We start from the raw sequence: 19,582 nt of genomic DNA on the forward strand, positions 1-19,582 counted from the left end.
ACACACATTGAATTTGGTAGAAAACGGGTGATTTCTGCAGTTCATTAATCTCCATGTGGGCCGTATGGACACACCTGCATTTTCACAATTCTGATTTTCCATGATACGGGTAATTTCACTGGGTAGATGAGTTGATTATTACTGTAATTGATATGACAGCCCTACTTAGATGCATGTGTAGCCTGAAGAAATGTGTCCAAACAACACAATGGGGTTATACAGGGTACAGTGAGTTGTGACATAGGGAGTCAAATAAACTCATTGGGTTACAACATCATGGGATATGTATGAATTTAGGAGAAGGCATTTACAGGTACACTAGCTACATTACGGTTAAAGTGGGGTCACTGGTTACATGAACAGGTGGTTTACATTTCTCAGCTGGGCCTCAGTCTGAACTTAACACAACACACACAGCACACACAGTACAGTACACTCTACAGGATCAAGGACAGGGTAGTAGAAACCAGATGGGAAAAGAAAGTAAAACTAAGAAGACTTACTTTTTTGGTTAAAAACAAAAGTTCCAAAGCTTAGAGCTCTGCGAATGGTTATACAGAGCACAGGTAACATATTCAGACAGAGTAAAAGCTTTATTGAGGCATTAAATATATCCTGAAGGATCATTACAAAAGGGAACAACTCTCATAATAGAAAATCAAGCCTTTTTTTTTAGAAAACAGTGCAGTGAATCAGAAATGAGCTCGGCCCATACATGACTGGAGCATATACTGAAGCATATATATGCAGCAGATGATTCCCCCTGGCAGCCTACGGTATATGCTCTGCAGCACTCTGGTAAAAATAGAGATGCAAATTAGTCACTTACAAAACTGGACGTGTCCAGTTTCTTCCTGCGGACCAGGTTGGTGATGTTGTCTCCGTTGTAGAGGATGCCCTCCATGCAGCCTATGAAATTCTGCGGGCCTCCTGAGCTGGGCTTAGCTGACAGAGGCATTCCCCCAAAACTGATCTGATGACATGAACAGATGTACAGATATCAGTGTGAAAAGAACAAATGCAGGACTTTGTTATGCCGCAACTGGCTAACAATCTAGTGGGCAATAATTGCAGTGACTAATGACTAAAAATAACACTGGCCTTCTATTCTATTATATTTATTATATAACAATATTTAATATATTAGTATTTCCATATATTTCTATATATTTTTATTTTTAATTCATAGTTACCAACACTGTTTTTAATGTCCAACACCTAGAGGTCTAAGGTCCACATTTAGCTGTCTGTCTGCTTGGCTATATGCTGCCTTGCACAAGTAGTCAACCCTCTTAAAAGTCAGATTCGTCTGGATTAGACTGAAACTCAAGATGAATAAATTTGTAATCCTTATTATATTTTTTTTTTTGTAAAATTTGGTATACAGGTTTGTGGCCATACAAGACCAAAATGGGTTAGCGGTAAGACTGCTACCCCACGGGACATGATGGGTTAGCCATAACAGTGCTACTCTGTGCAATATGTGCAGAACAGCTTCAATAGGATGAAAGCAGAGATGAATCGGCTGTGAATTGATCGCCTATGTATCGCATCGGACGATTTTCAGGCTGATACTGAGAGCCGATCAGATCATATTCGCATGATGAGTTGTGTTTAATATGACCAGGCCCACGAGTAAAAGGTCTACTAGCCCTTTCAAAACTTAAACACAAGAATGATGCCTAGCTGTATCAGTAACTAAACCTACCCCAGTTTACAGATATTTATTTCTTTTTTAAATCATTTTAGGTAATTTCTTATTATCAGAGTGGAATAATTAAACAGAAAGGAGTTGAGCAACCCACAGGGAGTGAGCTTACCAGAGAGAGAGAGCGAGAGTGAGAATGGGAAGGAATAGGCTACGTTATTATATTTCAGCAATAACTCGTGCTTGTATTCATGTATTCGTGCCCTGGACCCTGCAAAAGCTGACTCATGGGACAGGCAGCAGGGCTGCATAAAGAAAGCTGAAGGCTAATTTAAAAATCTCTCTGCAGATTCCCTTCCCCTCTCATAAATGAATAATAATCCCGGATGCACCCTCAAAAGTCACCAGTAACAATGAAAAATCACCTCAGAGTTGTAAAATACACCGCCACTGGAAAATCAGTGATCCAGCCTCATAACAAGCTTCACAAATATGCACCAAAGCGGGAAGTGTGACGTGTGCTGACCTCGTAGTCCAGGTCCAGATGGCCAAACTCGCCGTTGGTGCGGAAGCTCTGGGTTTGTTGGTCCAGAGTGAAGTTCACACTGCGACGGTACCTCTCAATTAGCACCGAGTGCCAGTGGTCATCGTCCAGAAGGCTGCCGCTGGACACTGAAGTGTGACCCTGGATGGAGCCATACTGGTTACTGCCTGGAGTGGACAAACATGAGGAAATGATAAAGGGACAACGCTGACATCAGTGGTAGAACTTCAAAGGTGCTTCAAAACTTCAAAGGACTGTAAAATACATAGTAATTATTTGTTGTTGTGGTAGTGGACTTCCCAACACTGGTATGGCAAATGAGCCATTTAACCATGTTGGGTGGATTCACTAATGCATGTTAATATAATCATAGCAGCGTATGGTCCATGTCATGCAGGTAGTTACTGATAAAATAGTTTACATTGCTGTAAACATGGCAACAGATTTTCTTTTCTAGACTAATGAGCTGTTTTTTCCCCATTTTCTCCCCAAAATGGATCATCAATTACCCAACCCATCCATATTCTACCCCACATGCAATGCTCTGGCCTGCCGGAATACAGTCTGAAATTCAACATCATCAACCAATGCTCTGAGACGCCAGTGAGAGAGCGAGGCCAAGGCGCTCTCTCAGGGCACCGGCTGCCAATGGCTAGCAGCATGACCAGGATTTATGAAAAAACTACAAAGCCCTGCTGGAAAAAAACTCAACCTGGCCAGCTCAAGCTGGTCAAGGGCATTCAATATGACATCTACATTTAATAGCTGTTATGTTATGGCTGCATTAGCAGTCCATTTGTGAAATTCCCAGTATGATGTATTTGCCTAGTGTGAGTCAATACTGTCCAATTAATGAAGCTGAGAAATGCAATGCTGCACTACAAAATATTACGTTAATGTTAAATGGTAGTTTTAGACCAGATAGCCCCTTTAAAGTTGTTTAGTTAGGCTGGGATTAGGCTGGGATTTGTGGCCTCAAAGAAATGCTGACATAACATTGGTTATTGGTTTGCTGTCAGCAGAAGGTACTGGTTACCATTACAAAGACAAACACTGCAATAAGATGCTAAGAGCTCTCCACTAGCTTTTGTTTCTTAGCTTTTCAATCACCAGCTTTCATCAATCAGATTAGGTTGTTTGGTTAGTTATGGGTATTTAAAGGTCTTTCAGAAATGTTAATGTTAATTGCTAATAAAATATAAACCCTAGCAGATGTTAACAGCATAACTATTTCCACATATTAAATCCTCTCCATTAGCTGTAATTCATGGTCAGCCTGGCCTTTCAGAACCTCCCTTCAAAAATTCAAGATACCTAAATTGATCTGTAGTACAAGCTTTGCCCTGCGTAGCTCCAGGGTGAGGTAGTCTCCCTGCTGCCCCTCTCCATGTATCAGAACCCCGTCTCCTTTACTGGTCTTGAACCTCAGAGAGATAACGTCCTTCAGGATCTTCATCTTCTTGTGTCGGAAGCGGTAAGGGATCACTCCCTGCCCATCAAAATTGATCACATCAGCCCCTGAAACCACATCCATATTGAAATAGTGTTAGAGTATTAAATGCCCCTTCAAACGTTTTGTTCATCTCAATTGTTGGCATGGTGCTCAATGTATACTAGATCCAATTTAGCCTGCTAAATGTATGGGTTAATCAGCTCATTGTTTTTATGTGCATGAAGACTTGCCTGTGTGACCAAACATGTATGAAAACATCATAGAGAAGCTTCCTGACCTGGAAATTTAGGGTCAAGACACTTTTACATGGAGTTTTTTGTAGGACAGGGTGGTGTTACAAGCTAACAGCATATGTAAATGGTGAAAAAGGGGTGGGGAATGCTTGTTTACATGTTACAGTACCTTTTTGTGCTCTTGACATTATGGTACAGTGTGTTTTATGAATCTGCTACATTCACGTTTACCAACTGGCCTCTGTCCAGTCTGATTTCAGTTCTTTTGGAGAGTATATAAAAACTATCTGTGGTAAAGCAGGAAGACAAAGACTGGAGTATTTCCACTGAAGTATACGTCCCTAGTCCATGTAGGGCTATATGTATGGGTAGCCCAACTGGGAATCAGAAAGTTTTGTCCTCGGGTTCCATGTCGGTCCCACGAATGAATGCCCACCAGGGTCAGTTATAGGACCAGGAGGGGCTAAGCATGGGCCTCATCTGGGTTGTACACTGCACTGCATGGGGTCTAGATGGGGCCCATGTGAGATTAAGGTGGGCTGTAACAATGGGGCCCATTGTATGTAAACCTAGCCGCCTTTCTACCCAAGTACACCCCACACTGACACGCTGGCTGGGATGTTTCCAACTTGCGATCTTAACAGATACTCACAGTAGGCGCAGCCGTAGACCTCCACTCTCAAACCAGTCCTGCCCTCCTCACTCCACTCAAGGGGAATAAAGCGCAGATATCGAGCCACTATAGTGTATTGCAGGTCGTGCCGCACCACTCTCTCCGAGTTCCAGTTACCTGAGAATGTCTGTGAGAGGTGAGAGCAGACCCATCAGATCCATAAAAGTAATGATAAAGGCTCTTATTGCAAAACCGAACCTCCTGTTATTGAAGTCCACACACATCTCCTACAGAACGTCTCATCGTGCCCCGCCTGAGGGATGGTAATTCTCTCTTCTAATTTACTCCAGTTCATTAGCTCTGTGTGAGGCTTTCTATTTTTTGGAAAATATTTATTATCTCATAATTGTACAACAGGTGAATGATGAGTGTAATAATATTTAACTCCACTCAAAGACCCTCAAGCTTGCTGTGGAGAATCAATTCAGTCCCTCACTTTGATTAGCAATACAAAACAGAACTGTAAAGCGGGGGGATGTCTGGCTTTTGGTAATTAGAATTAAATTGATTTATGTTGCATGGGTGTTTCCAGTCATAATGATAACAGTAGGGGGAAATATGTTTGTTACATGACAGATCATTTAAAAAAACATAAATGAAAAATAGAAAGAGTTTATTGATTATATGTTTCTCTTTCTCACTTTCTTAAAGGTCTGGGCAGTCCTGGTCAAGTTTAATGTTCTAATTAAAAGAAATAAACATGCTCTCTAGAGAGAAACCTTAAACATGGCATGCACCACGGGGACACAAGTATATGGACACCTGATCATTAATTATTTCTTCCGAAATCAAGGGTCTCCAAGGGTCTCTCCATTTTGGAGGAGCATTGCTGTGAGGATTTCACTGAATTCAGCGACACCCCACCTCACCGCCAAACTCCCCAACTCATCCACCATCCATCATTCCAGAGAACACAATTCCTCCACTGCTCCACAGCTCAATACTAAAGGGCTTCATACCCCTCAAGGTCACTGTTTCTCAATCTTGGTCTTGGAGACACCCTGCCCCGCACATGTTCTCGGGTTCCACGTTGGCCACACATATGGATGCCCACCAGGGTCAGTGATGGGACTAGAAGGCCCCATCTGGGATGTACACTTTATATGGGCCTAAATGGAACCCTTGTAAAATTAGAGTGGGTTGTAACAATGGGGCCCAATTTGAAAAAATGTATATAATTCCCATGCCCACCTGCAACCCACCTAGCCCATATTCCACCCATGTGAGCCCCACATAAGCATGTTTGCTGGGTCAATGCTTCCCTGACTGTACTAATCAGCTCATTAACAAGTCCTTCCAGAGCTGCAGTGGGTGTGTTACAGCAGGGAAACCACTAAAATCCACTAAGTGTGCCTCCAGGACCACTGCTCTGGCATTAGGCAATAGGTTCAATTGTCAGTACGTCTTCTTGGAGACTAGACAAGCTGTGTGTGTGCTTTTGCACATTTGTGTCCAACAATAGGTGCAACTTGATGTAAATGAATGCATTCATTAGGAGGTGTGTCCACAAACACTGCACTGCAAATTCCAATTCACACTTATCAATAATTCAGTGAATTAACTCTAACTAAATCTAGCTCTTAATTGTAACTCATAAACAAGACCTAATTTTAACCAATAAATCATCAGTCAGCAGTTACCCATATGTTGCCGTCCTGACGATACGGCCTCCAGTTACTTGCTGTGTCACTGTACAGGATTCTGTACTGTTTGGTCCAGTCGGAGCTGCTGTATCTGCCTTGAGTGGCAATGGCTGTGATCTGTTTCCTGCCTTTGAGATCCACCTGCAACCACTGATACCTGTCCGAGTCCAGCGGCGACCAGCCTCCGTTACCTTAGACGGGACAAAGAATGAGGAGTAGGTAGTAGATGAGATCACAGTGCTAGCATTTCTGACGCTATGGTTAACGATCGACTACAAGGTACGTCATATACTGAACTATTTGTATTATCATGCTATTATTTCATACGTTCATAAGTAGGTTTTTCATAGGTTTTCATTGTTTGCAGACTGCCTTAGCATTTCCCACTCAGTGTATTTTCTAATTACAGGTTGAAAAGCATACTGTTCATGTTATGATGCTATAATTTCATATTACTTAGATTCACGCTGCGATCCATTTGAACTGGAATACAAAATGTCCCAGTTCCAAGTAGGCCATTTCAACTGGAACACCCCAACAAGTCAGATTTCCTGTTAAGAAAGTCAGGAGAGCCTCACCAACCCCAAGTTCAAAATCCAAGATGGCTGCGCTGCACATTAACGGCAGTAAAAGCAGCAATGTTAAACAGTTTAGCAGTTTAGTTAGTCTAATTAAATCAGTCATACACACATATATAATTGGGTGACTGTGCTGCACTACACCAATAAGAGTTCTTGGGCCAGACTCCTAACACTGCATTGGCCCACCTGTGTAATACGAGTGACCCTGTAAGTCGCTCTGGATAAGAGCGTCTTCTAAATGCCATAAATGTAAATGTAAATCGAATGCTACCATTACAGAATCAGTACTTACAGTGTGTTAGCATTTCCACAATAATAACAGTCTCCTATTCTGAAGCCTACAACCCAAACCGAAGCCTATGAAGCCATCACTGATCCCTCCTGCTGTCTATATTGAGCAGAAGTGCTATCTCTGTATGTGTCGCACGTTCTCTGGCATTGAACTGTGAGCAATACTCTTTTCTAAATGTCATCCAGTAAGGATGCCAAGACAGTGGTCATTAATTCAGGAGATAAACGACGGGTGACACAAATATTTATCCTCTCCTGCATATCGCAGTGAAGCTCTTTTTCAGTCTCCTAACCTCAGAAGATCAGAAATACTGCTCTCATATCAGTGTAAACAGGTGTCTCATACAAAGGCCAATATGAAAGACAGAGGGAGAGCAGCCCACGTACCCACTCTGCGGTTGAGCTTAGCATAGCCAGCCCCAAAATCAGGAGCCAGCACAGAGGAGCTGCTGAAAGCACTGTAGGGGAGAGGAGTGGCCAGCACCTCGTCACACCGCTCTGTAGAGAAAAAGGTAGAAGACATATTCAAAACACATGGATACATCCAAACTCACAACTTCACAATGTAAGAGACTAAAAGGCTCCATAGAAGTTGCTATTTATTGTATAACAAGCCTATTTACTCTTTAACAAGCCCATTTACCACCCTGCTATTTTGCCTCGGAATGAAACACCCTGTTTTTTCGTGGTACAGAGGGTGTGGCTTTTTCACATCTTACCATTAAAAACAAATATTAGCTGGCTTTTTGAAACGGTCTTGGGGCGAGATCTAAGATCGGCCTGTTCCTGCCCTTGTTTTAGTTCTGCTGGGTTTTCTTTGGCATGAGGAACAACACTGTTCAAGGTTCAGGATTTGTCCGCTCCGTGTACTACACTCTCATTATTCAGCAATACCTGATACATGCAGTTTGACTTTCTAGGGTCCATTTAGCAATACCTCTTTGAAGCCTTTTTTGAAGGCTACCTGTACATGGACCTCTATAACACAACACCATCATGCAAAAACAATCCTAGTGAATGAATCTGTCACTAAATTCCCCAGTAATGTTTTTTTTCTTAAATGTTCTCAAACATGTTTGGTCGCACAGGCAATGTCTTGGTGATTAAGCCATACTGTTTAATGCTTCATTTTGACCTGCACTCTTAAAAATAAAGGTGCTACAAATGGTTCTTTGAGTGATGCCACAGAAAAATCACTGTTGGTTCCATTAAAAAAATACATTTCTCATAGAGATGTGTGAGTTTAAAGAACCTTGAAAACACCCAAATAGCTTCTGTTGATGCAAGGTTCTTTATCAATTCAATGGTCACATCTCTATTACAAAAATGGTTCTTAATGGAACCAAATGTGCATCTTCTATAGCATCGCTCAAAGAACCTTTATTGATCCTTTATTTTAAAAAAATTGGGATTGAGCATCATGATAAACATCACATCTGCAGCTGAGATGAACTTGAGTTTCTTGAGCATGATTTCAGAGCTCATTAATGTAGAATAGACGGATATTCAGGGGACAACAATAATGCTGGAAAAAATAAATTATACTGGTATAAATTTAGCTGTGACCTTATAATACATAGTGTTTAAAGCGCAGTACAATAATACCATGTTATGTCCTTCTTCATTTCCTGTTCACCAAGGGCAGCAGATGAAAATCCTCTACCTCCGCATTTATTATTGTGACATTTCAAGGTGTGAAATTCATTAGAATGATTCATGCTCCCGGACAAACACAGATGAGGTTCATATTATAACTGATCAAAGTGCACAAACAAATAATAATAATCTGTGTGCCTCGTGATTGCAGTCAATTTCAGCAAAACATAAGATTAAGTATAGCACAGACAACTGGCTTCTGTCCTGAATCCCATCATGGACGTGGACTACTTTACTCACTATAACTTCAAGCACTGATTCTACTATTGTCCAGAAGTCTGGAAGTCTAAGACTAGTCTAAAGCCGGCCCTCAAGCCCCCTGTGCAGTGAAGAAAACTCCATGTTTCTTCTTCACCCACTCTAGTTTTAAGTAAATAATGTAGGTATATCCAGATCTGATCAGATCATTTTCCATAGTGGTATCTAATAAAACTGTGAAGTATTTTTACAGCATTAAATACCATGTGGGATGATGTACTGGTTGTGAAAGCCTTTGAATTTGCATTCAATTATGTTGGTGTGAATGATTAGTCATATAATTATGTGACTGACAGCTCTGATCAACAGCTGAAACTCTCTGGGCAAACTCATAGTCTTATTTATGCATTAAAAATGATTAACATTAGCACCGATTTCCCTGCCTCAGGTCTGGTTCTCAATCAGTGTTAAGGAAATGGTTCATCTAAAATCACCTAAAAACACATTTTCCTCATTTCCTCAAAATAATTGTCCACATATTCCATGTTGACCCCACATATGGATGCCCACCTTGGTCAGTGATGGGACCAGGAGGGTCTAAACATGGACCCCATTTGGATTGTACACTAGGCTAAGACATGCTTCATGAAATGGGCACAACAGCCCAAATTTACCCATCTTTCAAACCAGAAATGGCCCAAAACCAGTTTCATTGACTGTACACTGAGATTAAGGTGGGCTACAATGATGGGGCCCGTTGGGAAGCCCAACTGGGTCCCAGTAGCAGCTCATGTACAAACCCACTTAGAGCATACCTGGTACCCACCTAGCCCATGTTCCACCCAGGTGAGCCCTTACATGAGCATGCTGGCTGGGAATAGCTCTGTGAACACTGCCATAGAAGATTGCTAATTTGCATATTAATATAAAGGAACTATTTTTCTGAGCTTAAACAATCGGTGTACTAGATAATTACAGCTCTGTGGAATCAAGATGATGTATTGTTAAATGCATGGGAAGTGGTGCATAGCCTATGTCTGTGCTTTTTGAGAGGTGCTGGAAGGTAAATGAGTTCTGGAGGAACCCAATAAGAGATGCTCTGCACTCATGTTTTGCTTACAGAGAAGGTAGGTAGCTAGGTGGATAGACTGAAGGGTTGATAGGCAGATAGAGAACAATTGATTGTTTGGTTAGAAGGTAGGTAGATAGATTGGCTGCTAGGTAGGTTAGTAGATACATGCATGGACAAATGTATTGGGACACATGCTCATTCATTAAGTTTATCCTGCTTTTGTTGGAGTAGCTATCTCTACTGTCCAGGGAAGAAGGCTTTTACTAGATTTTGGAGGAGCACTGCTGTGAGGATTTGACTGCATTCAACGACAAGAGCATTGTTGAGCTGAGGATGTTTGATGACCAGAAGACATCCCAGACGTATTGGATGGAGCACCATCCAACATTCCAGAGAACACAGTTCTTCCACTGCTCCACCGTTCAATGCTGGAGGGCTTTATACTGCTTTAGCCCATGGGCATATAGCATAGACATAGTGTAGATTGGCTGGTAGGTTTAGGTAGGTTTAGTAGATGGATTGGACTGACTCTTACTGCATTAAGCTGGAAATCTTAGAGAATCTAATTGAAAAATGAGGCAAAATACTGGCATAGCCTTTATAACTGATAACTCCCACAAGCTGGCGTTTTCACTTTCTAATGAGTTTTTCTCATTTTCTCTTTACAAGGAGAACCTTCTCAAAGTACTTGTTTGAATCCTCAACCGATTAATGATGCAATTATCAGACTAATTCAAATAACCTTGCTTGAGTTGCAACGCTTTCACAGATGAATCATTCCTGATCAGACTTACTGTGTATGTGAAAAGAACTGACAAGCTCCTGACAGATGCCAGGTCAACGATGAATGTTCACGTTCCTCATAACTGAGCAGCTGGTTCCTCTAGACAAGCAACGATTTGGTTTCTTTTCAGGTCACCTGATCACCCAATGGAAAATGTTCCAAACATAATGAATGACACTGGATGAAGGCTTGATAATGACTGCAATGGTCCATTAGTGTTTTTAATTACAGTAGGATTATAGTCTGCATTTCCAGACGAGTTCACAAACAGTCTACTCAGCAATGGGCTTGTTTAACAGGAGATGGTAGAGAATGCAAAAGCAATGCCCTTCTTTTTTAAGGGTTTGTAGAAATAAGCCATGTGAGCGTGGATCAAAATGAGATTAAAACAAACAAACAACATTTTTTTTTTTAGAAAAAGTATTGGGACACCTGCTCATTCACTGTATTCACTGTAAAGACTGTCTCTACTGTCCAGGAAAGAATTTATTCTTGAAGTCATGATTTTGGATGATCACCACCCCACCACCTCATCCCAAACTCCCCAATTCATCCCAAAAGTATTGGATGGAGCTCAATGCTGGGGGGCTTTATACCCCTCTACTAGCCCACGTCTGGCATTAGGCAGCATGTTTTTCTGCCATAGAGAGTCCTATTCTATTAGCAGTATCTCTACAAAGACAAGACAAGCTGTGTGTCTATCCATGTCAGCAATGGATGAAACTTGTGTCCACAAATATTTGGACACACATTATAACCTGTATTGTTAGTTAATATAAAAACATACGTTTATTAGTCCATTCATCATAAAATGTTCCCCCCATAAGAAAAAATTTAATGTATATGTGCAATGCATCATACCACTATTTTTATGATATTAAAGGCAAAGAGAAATGAGCTTCATGTAGATATTATTTGAATGATTTGATTTTATGAATATTTTATTAAATCAATTTATAGAATTTATATACATTTTATGAAATTTCATTGTAACTCTTTAATTATATATATATATATATATATATATATATATATATATATATATATATACATGCATACACCAGGTCAATGTAAAGTGCACAAAGCGTCCCCAGGAGTAATCATCAGTTAATCAATGCACACACTAAGAAGACTTGAGAACTGCTGAAATGTGTTTTAAATCAGCTCTCTAAAACCTATTAAATGTATGGAAACGGATGCAACACACACACACACTCACTCAGTTCTATAATGCTGAGATAAAGTGATCATGCAGCAGGTGAAGGCCTAAGTGCCCTGGGCCTGGATATTGAGGAATGAGAGAGATAGTAATGTAGAGAAATGTAATTGTGGAAGCCGATGTGCATCTCCTGTAGTCTTTAGCAGATTTGCCAGCCCTCCGAATCAAGCTCAAAGTGCACTGGTATCGATTCGGCCTGCATAACTCCCTTAGTCTTAGGATAAACCAGCGCACATCCAGCAGCAAAGATCTGACACACTCACACACACACACACACACACACACACACACACACACACACACACACACCAGTGATTTGTTCTTTAACTCTTTGAACCCCAGGCTTATTACTTTGTAAGTACTGTAAAGCTATTCTGTAAATAATGTGGAGTGAAAAGAGTGAGCCATTGACATGTGGGCTCATGTACAGCACCTGAGGTGTAATGGGTACAGATAGATAGATAGATAGATAGATAGATAGATAGATAGATAGATAGATAGATAGATAGATAGAAATAGATAGATATTGGGGAGGGTGGTTGGTAAGGTTTGTAGACTGATTGGTTGGTTGGTAGGTAGATAGATGAGCTGGTAGGTCTGTAAGTAGGTAGGTAGACTGCTTGATATGTAGGTAGATAGAGTGATTGGTACGTAGGTAGACTGGTTGTTTTGTTGGTAGGTAGATAGATACAGTAGATTTCTTAAGTAAGTAGGTAGGTAGGTAGGTAGATTGGATTGGTTGGTAAGTAGGCAGATATAGTGGTAGGTAGGTAGGTAGATAGAATGGTTGGTAAATTGGTAGATATCAGTAGAATGGTTGGTAGGTATGTAAGTAGATAAGCAGGTAGATCAACTGTTTGGTAGGTAGGAAGAGTGGTTGCTTGGTTGGTTGGTAGGTAGGTCGACATCAGTAGAATGGTTGGTAGGTGTGTAAGTAGGTAAGCCGGTAGATTGATTGGTTGGTAGATAGACTGTTTAGTTATTGTATGGGTATGTAGATAAATTGGTTGGTAGGTATTTAGGTATATTTAGGTAATTATATAGACTATATGATAGATAGTATAAACCCCCTGGTAGATAGAAATGATCCAACACCACTGATGACAATATAGTGAGGACAAGAGAGGTTACATATGGTCAAACAGGGTTGACCTTCGTGATTCTACAGTGGAAAAATAACAGAAAGCTTTTAGGAGCAGCACCAGCACAAAAATCAATAATCATTTAAGGTGCATTTACAAGAAAACTGTGTTTTTCCACTCTGCAGTGAGTATGGTTGGTTGATAGCTTTTTAAACCAAAGAATGATGCCTGATGCCTCAAAGAAAGGTATGAAACACTGTTGTTTAACCCAATACAATCAAGCTTGGGTTGCTGAGGGTTTCGTCTGCCATTCGTTTTGAACAGAGACTGCTGGAAAGTTGCTTTTCTCTCCTTTTATACGCTGTGCTGTTTTATTCATTAGAAAGTTCTCTGACGAGTTCACTCTCTCAGAACAAGAAACAAACACAGCTCCCCTTTGGCATGAAGCACTACAGAATAAAATTCATTACTATATTATTTTGAAGAATTGTTTCCTGTGTAACTTGTAAATAATGCAGTCGAGGAGGACGGGATGAAATTTACTCATATTTGTTTGATAGATACCTTTTGAAATATTTCTGCGATATGAATAAATGCTCAGTGTTCAATTCACTTCTCAATAGTCTACATAATGCAATCACAATTAATTCAATATAATCCTCTTAAATAAGATGAGCTTTCCAATCTGAATAGGCACAGACAATTTAAACTAAAAAATGATGATTAGAGTAAAAAGAGACTGTGAAATACTTTATTTTTATCAATAAAGTAGAACTGCAGTTATAATCAAGTTAAAATGGTTAAATATAGGGAATTTATGAATATTTCAATGATTAGGTTTTGTGAATAAATAAAAAAGGATGCCATGTAAGAACCTCAATCAGCACTATAATGGAACTCTATGGACAAACCACACCACACCTCCACCCACACAATACACACACTTTACACTTTACCGCCTGAAACTGTACCAACAGAATAGTCACACTGCACCGGGTGCGTCCTGATTGCATACCAATTACTCATATTAACTAGTTTTTAAGTATTTAAGTATTTAGTGTAGATAAAAATGGCAAACTTTAGTGTACTCAAATATCCAAGAGACATACTCAGAACTGGTCAGTGTGGTTACAATGGACACTGTTGTCCCACAATGCAATGCAAAATGGAAAGGGAGGAGCTACTCACGTCTGGAGCAATTATTAGAAAAATGGCGGCTAATGATACAAGGTTGGTAGGTAGGTAGGTACACTAGTTGGTAGGTAGGTAGATATCAGTAGAATGGTTGTAAGGTATGTAAGTAGGTAGGCAGATGGTTAGTAGGTAGGTAGAGTGGTTGGTTGGTAGGTAGGTAGGTAGATTAAGTGGTTGGTAGGTAGGTAGGTACACTGGTTAGTAGGTAGGTAGGTAGGTACACTGGTTGGTAGGTAGGTAGGTAGGTAGGTAGATAATGTGGTTGGTTGGTAGGTAGGTAGGTACTCTGGTTGGTAGGTAGGTACATATCAGTAGAATGGATGTTAGCTATATAAGTAGGTAGGCAGATGGTTAGTAGGTAGGTAAAGTGGTTGGTTGGTTGGTAGGTAGGTAGGTAGGTACTCTGGTTGGTAGGTAGGTACATATCAGTAGAATGGATGTTAGCTATATAAGTAGGTAGGTAAAGTGGTTGGTTGGTTGGTTGGTAGGTACACTAGTTGGTAGGTAGGTACATATCAGTAGAATGGATGTTAGCTATATAAGTAGGTAGGCAGATGGTTAGTAGGTAGGTAAAGTGGTTGGTTGGTAGGTAGGTAGGTGGGTAGGTAGATTAAGTGGTTGGTAGGTAGGTAGGTAGGTACACTGGTTGGTAGGTAGGTAGGTAGGTAGGTAGATACTGTGGTTGGTTGGTTGTAGGTAGGTACACTGGTTGGTAGGTAGGTACATATCAGTAGAATGGATGTTAGCTATATAAGTAGGTAGGCAGATGGTTAGTAGGTAGGTAAAGTGGTTGGTTGGTTGGTTGGTAGGTAGGTAGGTACACTAGTTGGTAGGTAGGTACATATCAGTAGAATGGATGTTAGCTATATAAGCAGGTAGGCAGATGGTTAGTAGGTAGGTAAAGTGATTGGTTGGTTGGTAGAATATTGGCATATCAACACTTAATCACATTCCTATTAGTTGTTAATATTTTGTGTACAAACCTGCCAAACCTAACCCACACTATTAAGATTAGTATATAGTCTGCACCTTATAGTATTAGTGTGTAGTACGCAATTGAAACACAGCCACTGGTTGGCTGGTAAATAGGTAGCCTTGTTGGTCAGTTGGTACATAAGTAGACAGATTGGTTGATAGGTAGGTCGATGTGTAATAAGGTGATAATGTGTAACTTATATGCAATTCAAAACTTACATTGATAACTTGTATATTTGAACAGTGCAATAGTACGTACAGTGTATGCTAATGAGCGTAAACTCAGCATTCTACTTTTCGTATTCTTTAGTTCGTATTTTATATCTGTGTTTGCACCTGTGTTCATGTTGAATGACCTTTATATGGGAAGAATTTTTCCATCGACCTCCTAAAATGGTTCTCCTATGGCATTACTCAAAGAACTGTGTGTAGTACCTCTATTTTTAAAAGTTTACGGGGGGACATGGACTGCTATCATGGTTTAAGCTGTCATGTAGTCCTGCTGTCAGCATCTCACAATCAATCTTTTAAAACATTACATCCAAGGTATAATTAGCAATTGCATCCAGAATTGATCAGACAGTAGCTGTCTGTGATTAGCTAGCTAGCTCCTTTGAGCACTAACTACATCGGTCTGATTTGGGAGCTATTTCTCACTCATTAGCAGGCTGTGGTTGGAAAAACAGAAAAGACAGCGGGGGAGTCTGATTACACACAGTAAGGAGGCCAGTCAATCTCTCAAAATCTACAGAAACACACACACTTTTCAGATAACAGTGATAATTTGCCCATTTTTAAATCAGTTGGGGACACGGGGACATGGGGACATTTTGTCCTTACAAAAACACTTACACACACTGCTCGAGCTTTTCAGTAAATCATAATCCATTATCACAGCTGGTATGACGGACAGGGCAAGGAATAAACAGCCAATGTTCTTCATTTCTAGTGGGTCTAGTCCAAATGTTTGTGGACAGCCCCAGCTGTCTAACCCACTGCTAACACAAATGTGCAAATGCACACACACAGAGATATCCTACTGAGAGAATAGGACTCTCTGCAGAAGATAAACATGAACCTGTTGGCACCATGCTGCCTAATGCCACGGATGGACTAGAGGGGTATAAAGCCCCCCAGACTTGAGCTGAGATAGATAGATGGTACTCCATTAATTCTGGGAGGAGTTGGGGAGTTGGGGATGATGAGGTGTGGTAGTGCTCATCCAAAATCCTGACCTCACTAATACTCTTGTGTCTGAATGCAATCAAAACCTTACAGCAATGCTCCTCCAAAATCTAGTAGCCTAAAGCCTTCTTCCCTGGATAGTAGACACAGTTATAGATCAGGATAGACTCTTTTTAATACCCTTGATTTCGAAAGGAACAATGAATGAGCAGGTGTCCCAACACGTTTGTCCATTTAGTGAACCTATAATATGCACCTAAAATCTCCAGTTTCTTCACATACAATTTTTTATAAACCCATTCGTTGGTGTACAGCTAGAGAATGTAACCCATCTGCTGAGGAACAGTCTGTTTTAGCAATCGTCCAGCCATTGAGAGCCACATTCCCGCAGACTTTGGATCCAACCCTAATCCTCCCCATCTGATCCAACTAATTACTGCCTTCAGAAGTCCTTGATTGGCTGAATGGGCTGGGCTAGATTTGGGTTGGAGCTGAAACCTGCAGGACGGTAGCTCTCCGGGAGGACTGTTGGAGACCCACTGCTCTAGCCTTTCATCCAAGGCCAGTCTATGATCATAGAGTTGCTCTTGGCTGCTTATTTGTTTGGATAGTGGACCCACTCTGAACCTAGAAGTGACAGTACTCCTCTTACCAGAACCACAAACACCACCATGCCACCATCTTGACCATTTGGTGAGAACAGTGCACCATCCAATTGACATCAGCTCAGTGGTGGTTTTCTAATTGACGAATAGGAAGCGGGCTTATCGATTGTAGGTAGGTTATTTAGGTATCTCTGATAAAATGGCCTATAAGTGTAGCCATACTTAAAGTATAACTAATACACAGGCCTAAATCAGTGTGGAACCAGCTAATGCTAACAGTTTCAGTAAGTAGTAGTGAGATTTGAGAGCATCAGACTTAAGAGTGAGCCCCTACGAATATCAGCTAATCTCCGCACACAGTGGAAGTGGAGAACTGCTAAACCTGTAATGTTTAAACAGGAGGCCCAAACCTTCAGAGGACGATGGTATTAAATATACTCCCACACACACAAACACACACACACATTCTCACACATATCTCCTCATTACCATCGCTCAACAGTCTGTGTAAAAGGATATCTATATCTGTGAGAACTGTCCTTATTCAAAGCCTTGCCTCATTACACTGAGGGAGCACCCTCACCTCTAAATGAATGCATTTAGGCTGACTGCTGAGTCGAGGCTATTTTAAAAATAATCCCTGCGCCCTCGAAAGGGAGCAAATGTTCCGTTAGGTTCCTATTCTGAGCTGCTGTTCACAATTAGCCAAATGTACCTGAATTTGAACAAGCAGACCTCAGGGTTTGGAGATAAGAATGAAAAGACTGATCTAGAATCAGCCGGTGAATCTGCTCAGGTGTTTCTACCCATTCATGTTGCAAAGGTTGGACATGGCTTTGCAGAATACTGGCAAAATCCCATTCAACCTATAGAGAAACCATAGCATCAAATTCTTACATTTGCAGGGTATTATTTTATACACCATGAATATGGTAAGGATGTGGTAGGTCCCAGTGTTAGTACACAAGTTAGAAAGGTCCAAACATGTTACTTCCAACCTGCCAACAGGTGCTCTGAGGCTAGAGGGGTATAAAGCCTTCCAGCATTGAGCTGTGGTGCAGTGGAGCAACTGTGGTCTCTGGAATGATGGATGGTGCTCCATCCAGTACTTCTGGGATGAGTTGGGGATGATGAGGTAGGGTGATGACCATTGAACATTCTGACCCTGCTAACGCTCTTGTGTCTGCTATTGTGTCAGTAATATTTTAAAGGGGGTGTATTAAGAAAAATGCACTTTTTCAGCACTCGTGCACATCCATTTGGGTGTCAGTAGGGCCTATCATCCTGCCCAGGCCTACCAGCCCTGGGCTGCCTAGGCAAGAAAGCAGGACATCTTTCAGATTTGATTCAGGCTATGTCACAAATCATCACAGTAAAAACGACAGCATAAGGCTGCATGATACTGGGGCGTAAACATTATGCATATTTTGACTGCTATATTTATTTCTATACATATTTTTGCCAGCTTTCGGCAGAATTCACCAGGCGTCTATAATCCAACATGTTACAATATTAATAATGCACTCTGTGTATGCACATTTGGAGTACAATTTGCCATTTTGGTTATATATACTCTGCCAGGAAAGATAATTAGAATTTGGGGATTTTTGAATTTTCCTTTTGTATCAAGCAGCAGAAATGTTGTATCAGCATGTGTTTAATATAATTTTACATTGCATGATAACTGCAGAACTGTGCATTATACGTGTATACTGCTCCTGATCTGAGTAACTGGAAACCCAAGGACAGAAAGGCAGGTACAACAGACTGCTGTGCGAGAGTGATAACAAGAGAGAAGTGAACTCAAGGTGAAGTAAATGTAAGCTAGCTAGAGCAAACAGGCACAGACATGAATAACCTTAAAGGTAAAGTCTAAGAAATCGTGTAGCCGAGAGGACTCATGTAAAGAGTGAGGGTGTGGGACAAGCAGTGGCTTGTTCTCATGTAAAGGAACAGGCATGAACAGGGCTGTTTAGACAGGGGGAGAAGGGTGCTGTGGTACAGGGTCCTAAGAATGTCACAGACCCCGGGGAAGTGTGTTAACTTGTGAGAAAGGGGTACTGCATGTGGAAAGTGATTTTCTATGGAAACAGGAACTCGCTGGCTCTAGTGCAGAAGCTACAGCAGGCTCTCTGTCTGTTTGTCCCTCTGTCTGTCTGTGTCTATGCGTCTGCCTGGGCCCCAGGCTCAAATGTTCTGGCTCCATTTACCCCTGCCTGGATCTCCCACCGGCTCCAGCAGAGAAAACGGTCCATTAGTCTGCCAGACACACACACACACACACGCACACAGCTTGCACTACGCCTCTATCAGCATTCTGAACGTGAGAGAAAAGTACAAAGCCATTGTTCTCCTGGCCACTGGCTTGTTTTCTACATGGCTGAATTATACAGGAGCGTAACGAATTGATGAAGTGTCACGCAGACATCAAAGCCGGCGGAGAAACTCTTAAAGAAACTCCACGCAACTTTTACCCAGCACTGATTCGTGTCTGTGAAGGTAAAAAGTAAGCCTGTGAAACGCCTATTTTCAACTACTTGCCTTGA

At 41.1% G+C, this 19,582-nt stretch overlaps 1 protein-coding gene across 1 annotated transcript in view; it reads right to left on the reverse strand.

The window, feature by feature from the left end:
* cntnap2b (contactin associated protein 2b) overlaps positions 1-19,582 on the reverse strand; it is a 66,537-nt gene that overhangs the window by 27,374 nt on the left and 19,581 nt on the right. The window contains exons 2-7 of the mRNA XM_072668440.1: positions 7,454-7,564; positions 6,192-6,385; positions 4,531-4,678; positions 3,507-3,710; positions 2,175-2,359; positions 830-973 (exon numbers count right to left, since the gene is read on the reverse strand). Coding sequence (XP_072524541.1) covers positions 830-973; positions 2,175-2,359; positions 3,507-3,710; positions 4,531-4,678; positions 6,192-6,385; positions 7,454-7,564 — 986 coding nt within the window. The remainder of the gene's footprint in view (positions 1-829; positions 974-2,174; positions 2,360-3,506; positions 3,711-4,530; positions 4,679-6,191; positions 6,386-7,453; positions 7,565-19,582) is intronic.

Source organism: Salminus brasiliensis, chromosome 23, assembly GCF_030463535.1.
Source record: "Salminus brasiliensis chromosome 23, fSalBra1.hap2, whole genome shotgun sequence".
Taxonomy (NCBI): Eukaryota; Metazoa; Chordata; class Actinopteri; order Characiformes; family Bryconidae; genus Salminus; species Salminus brasiliensis.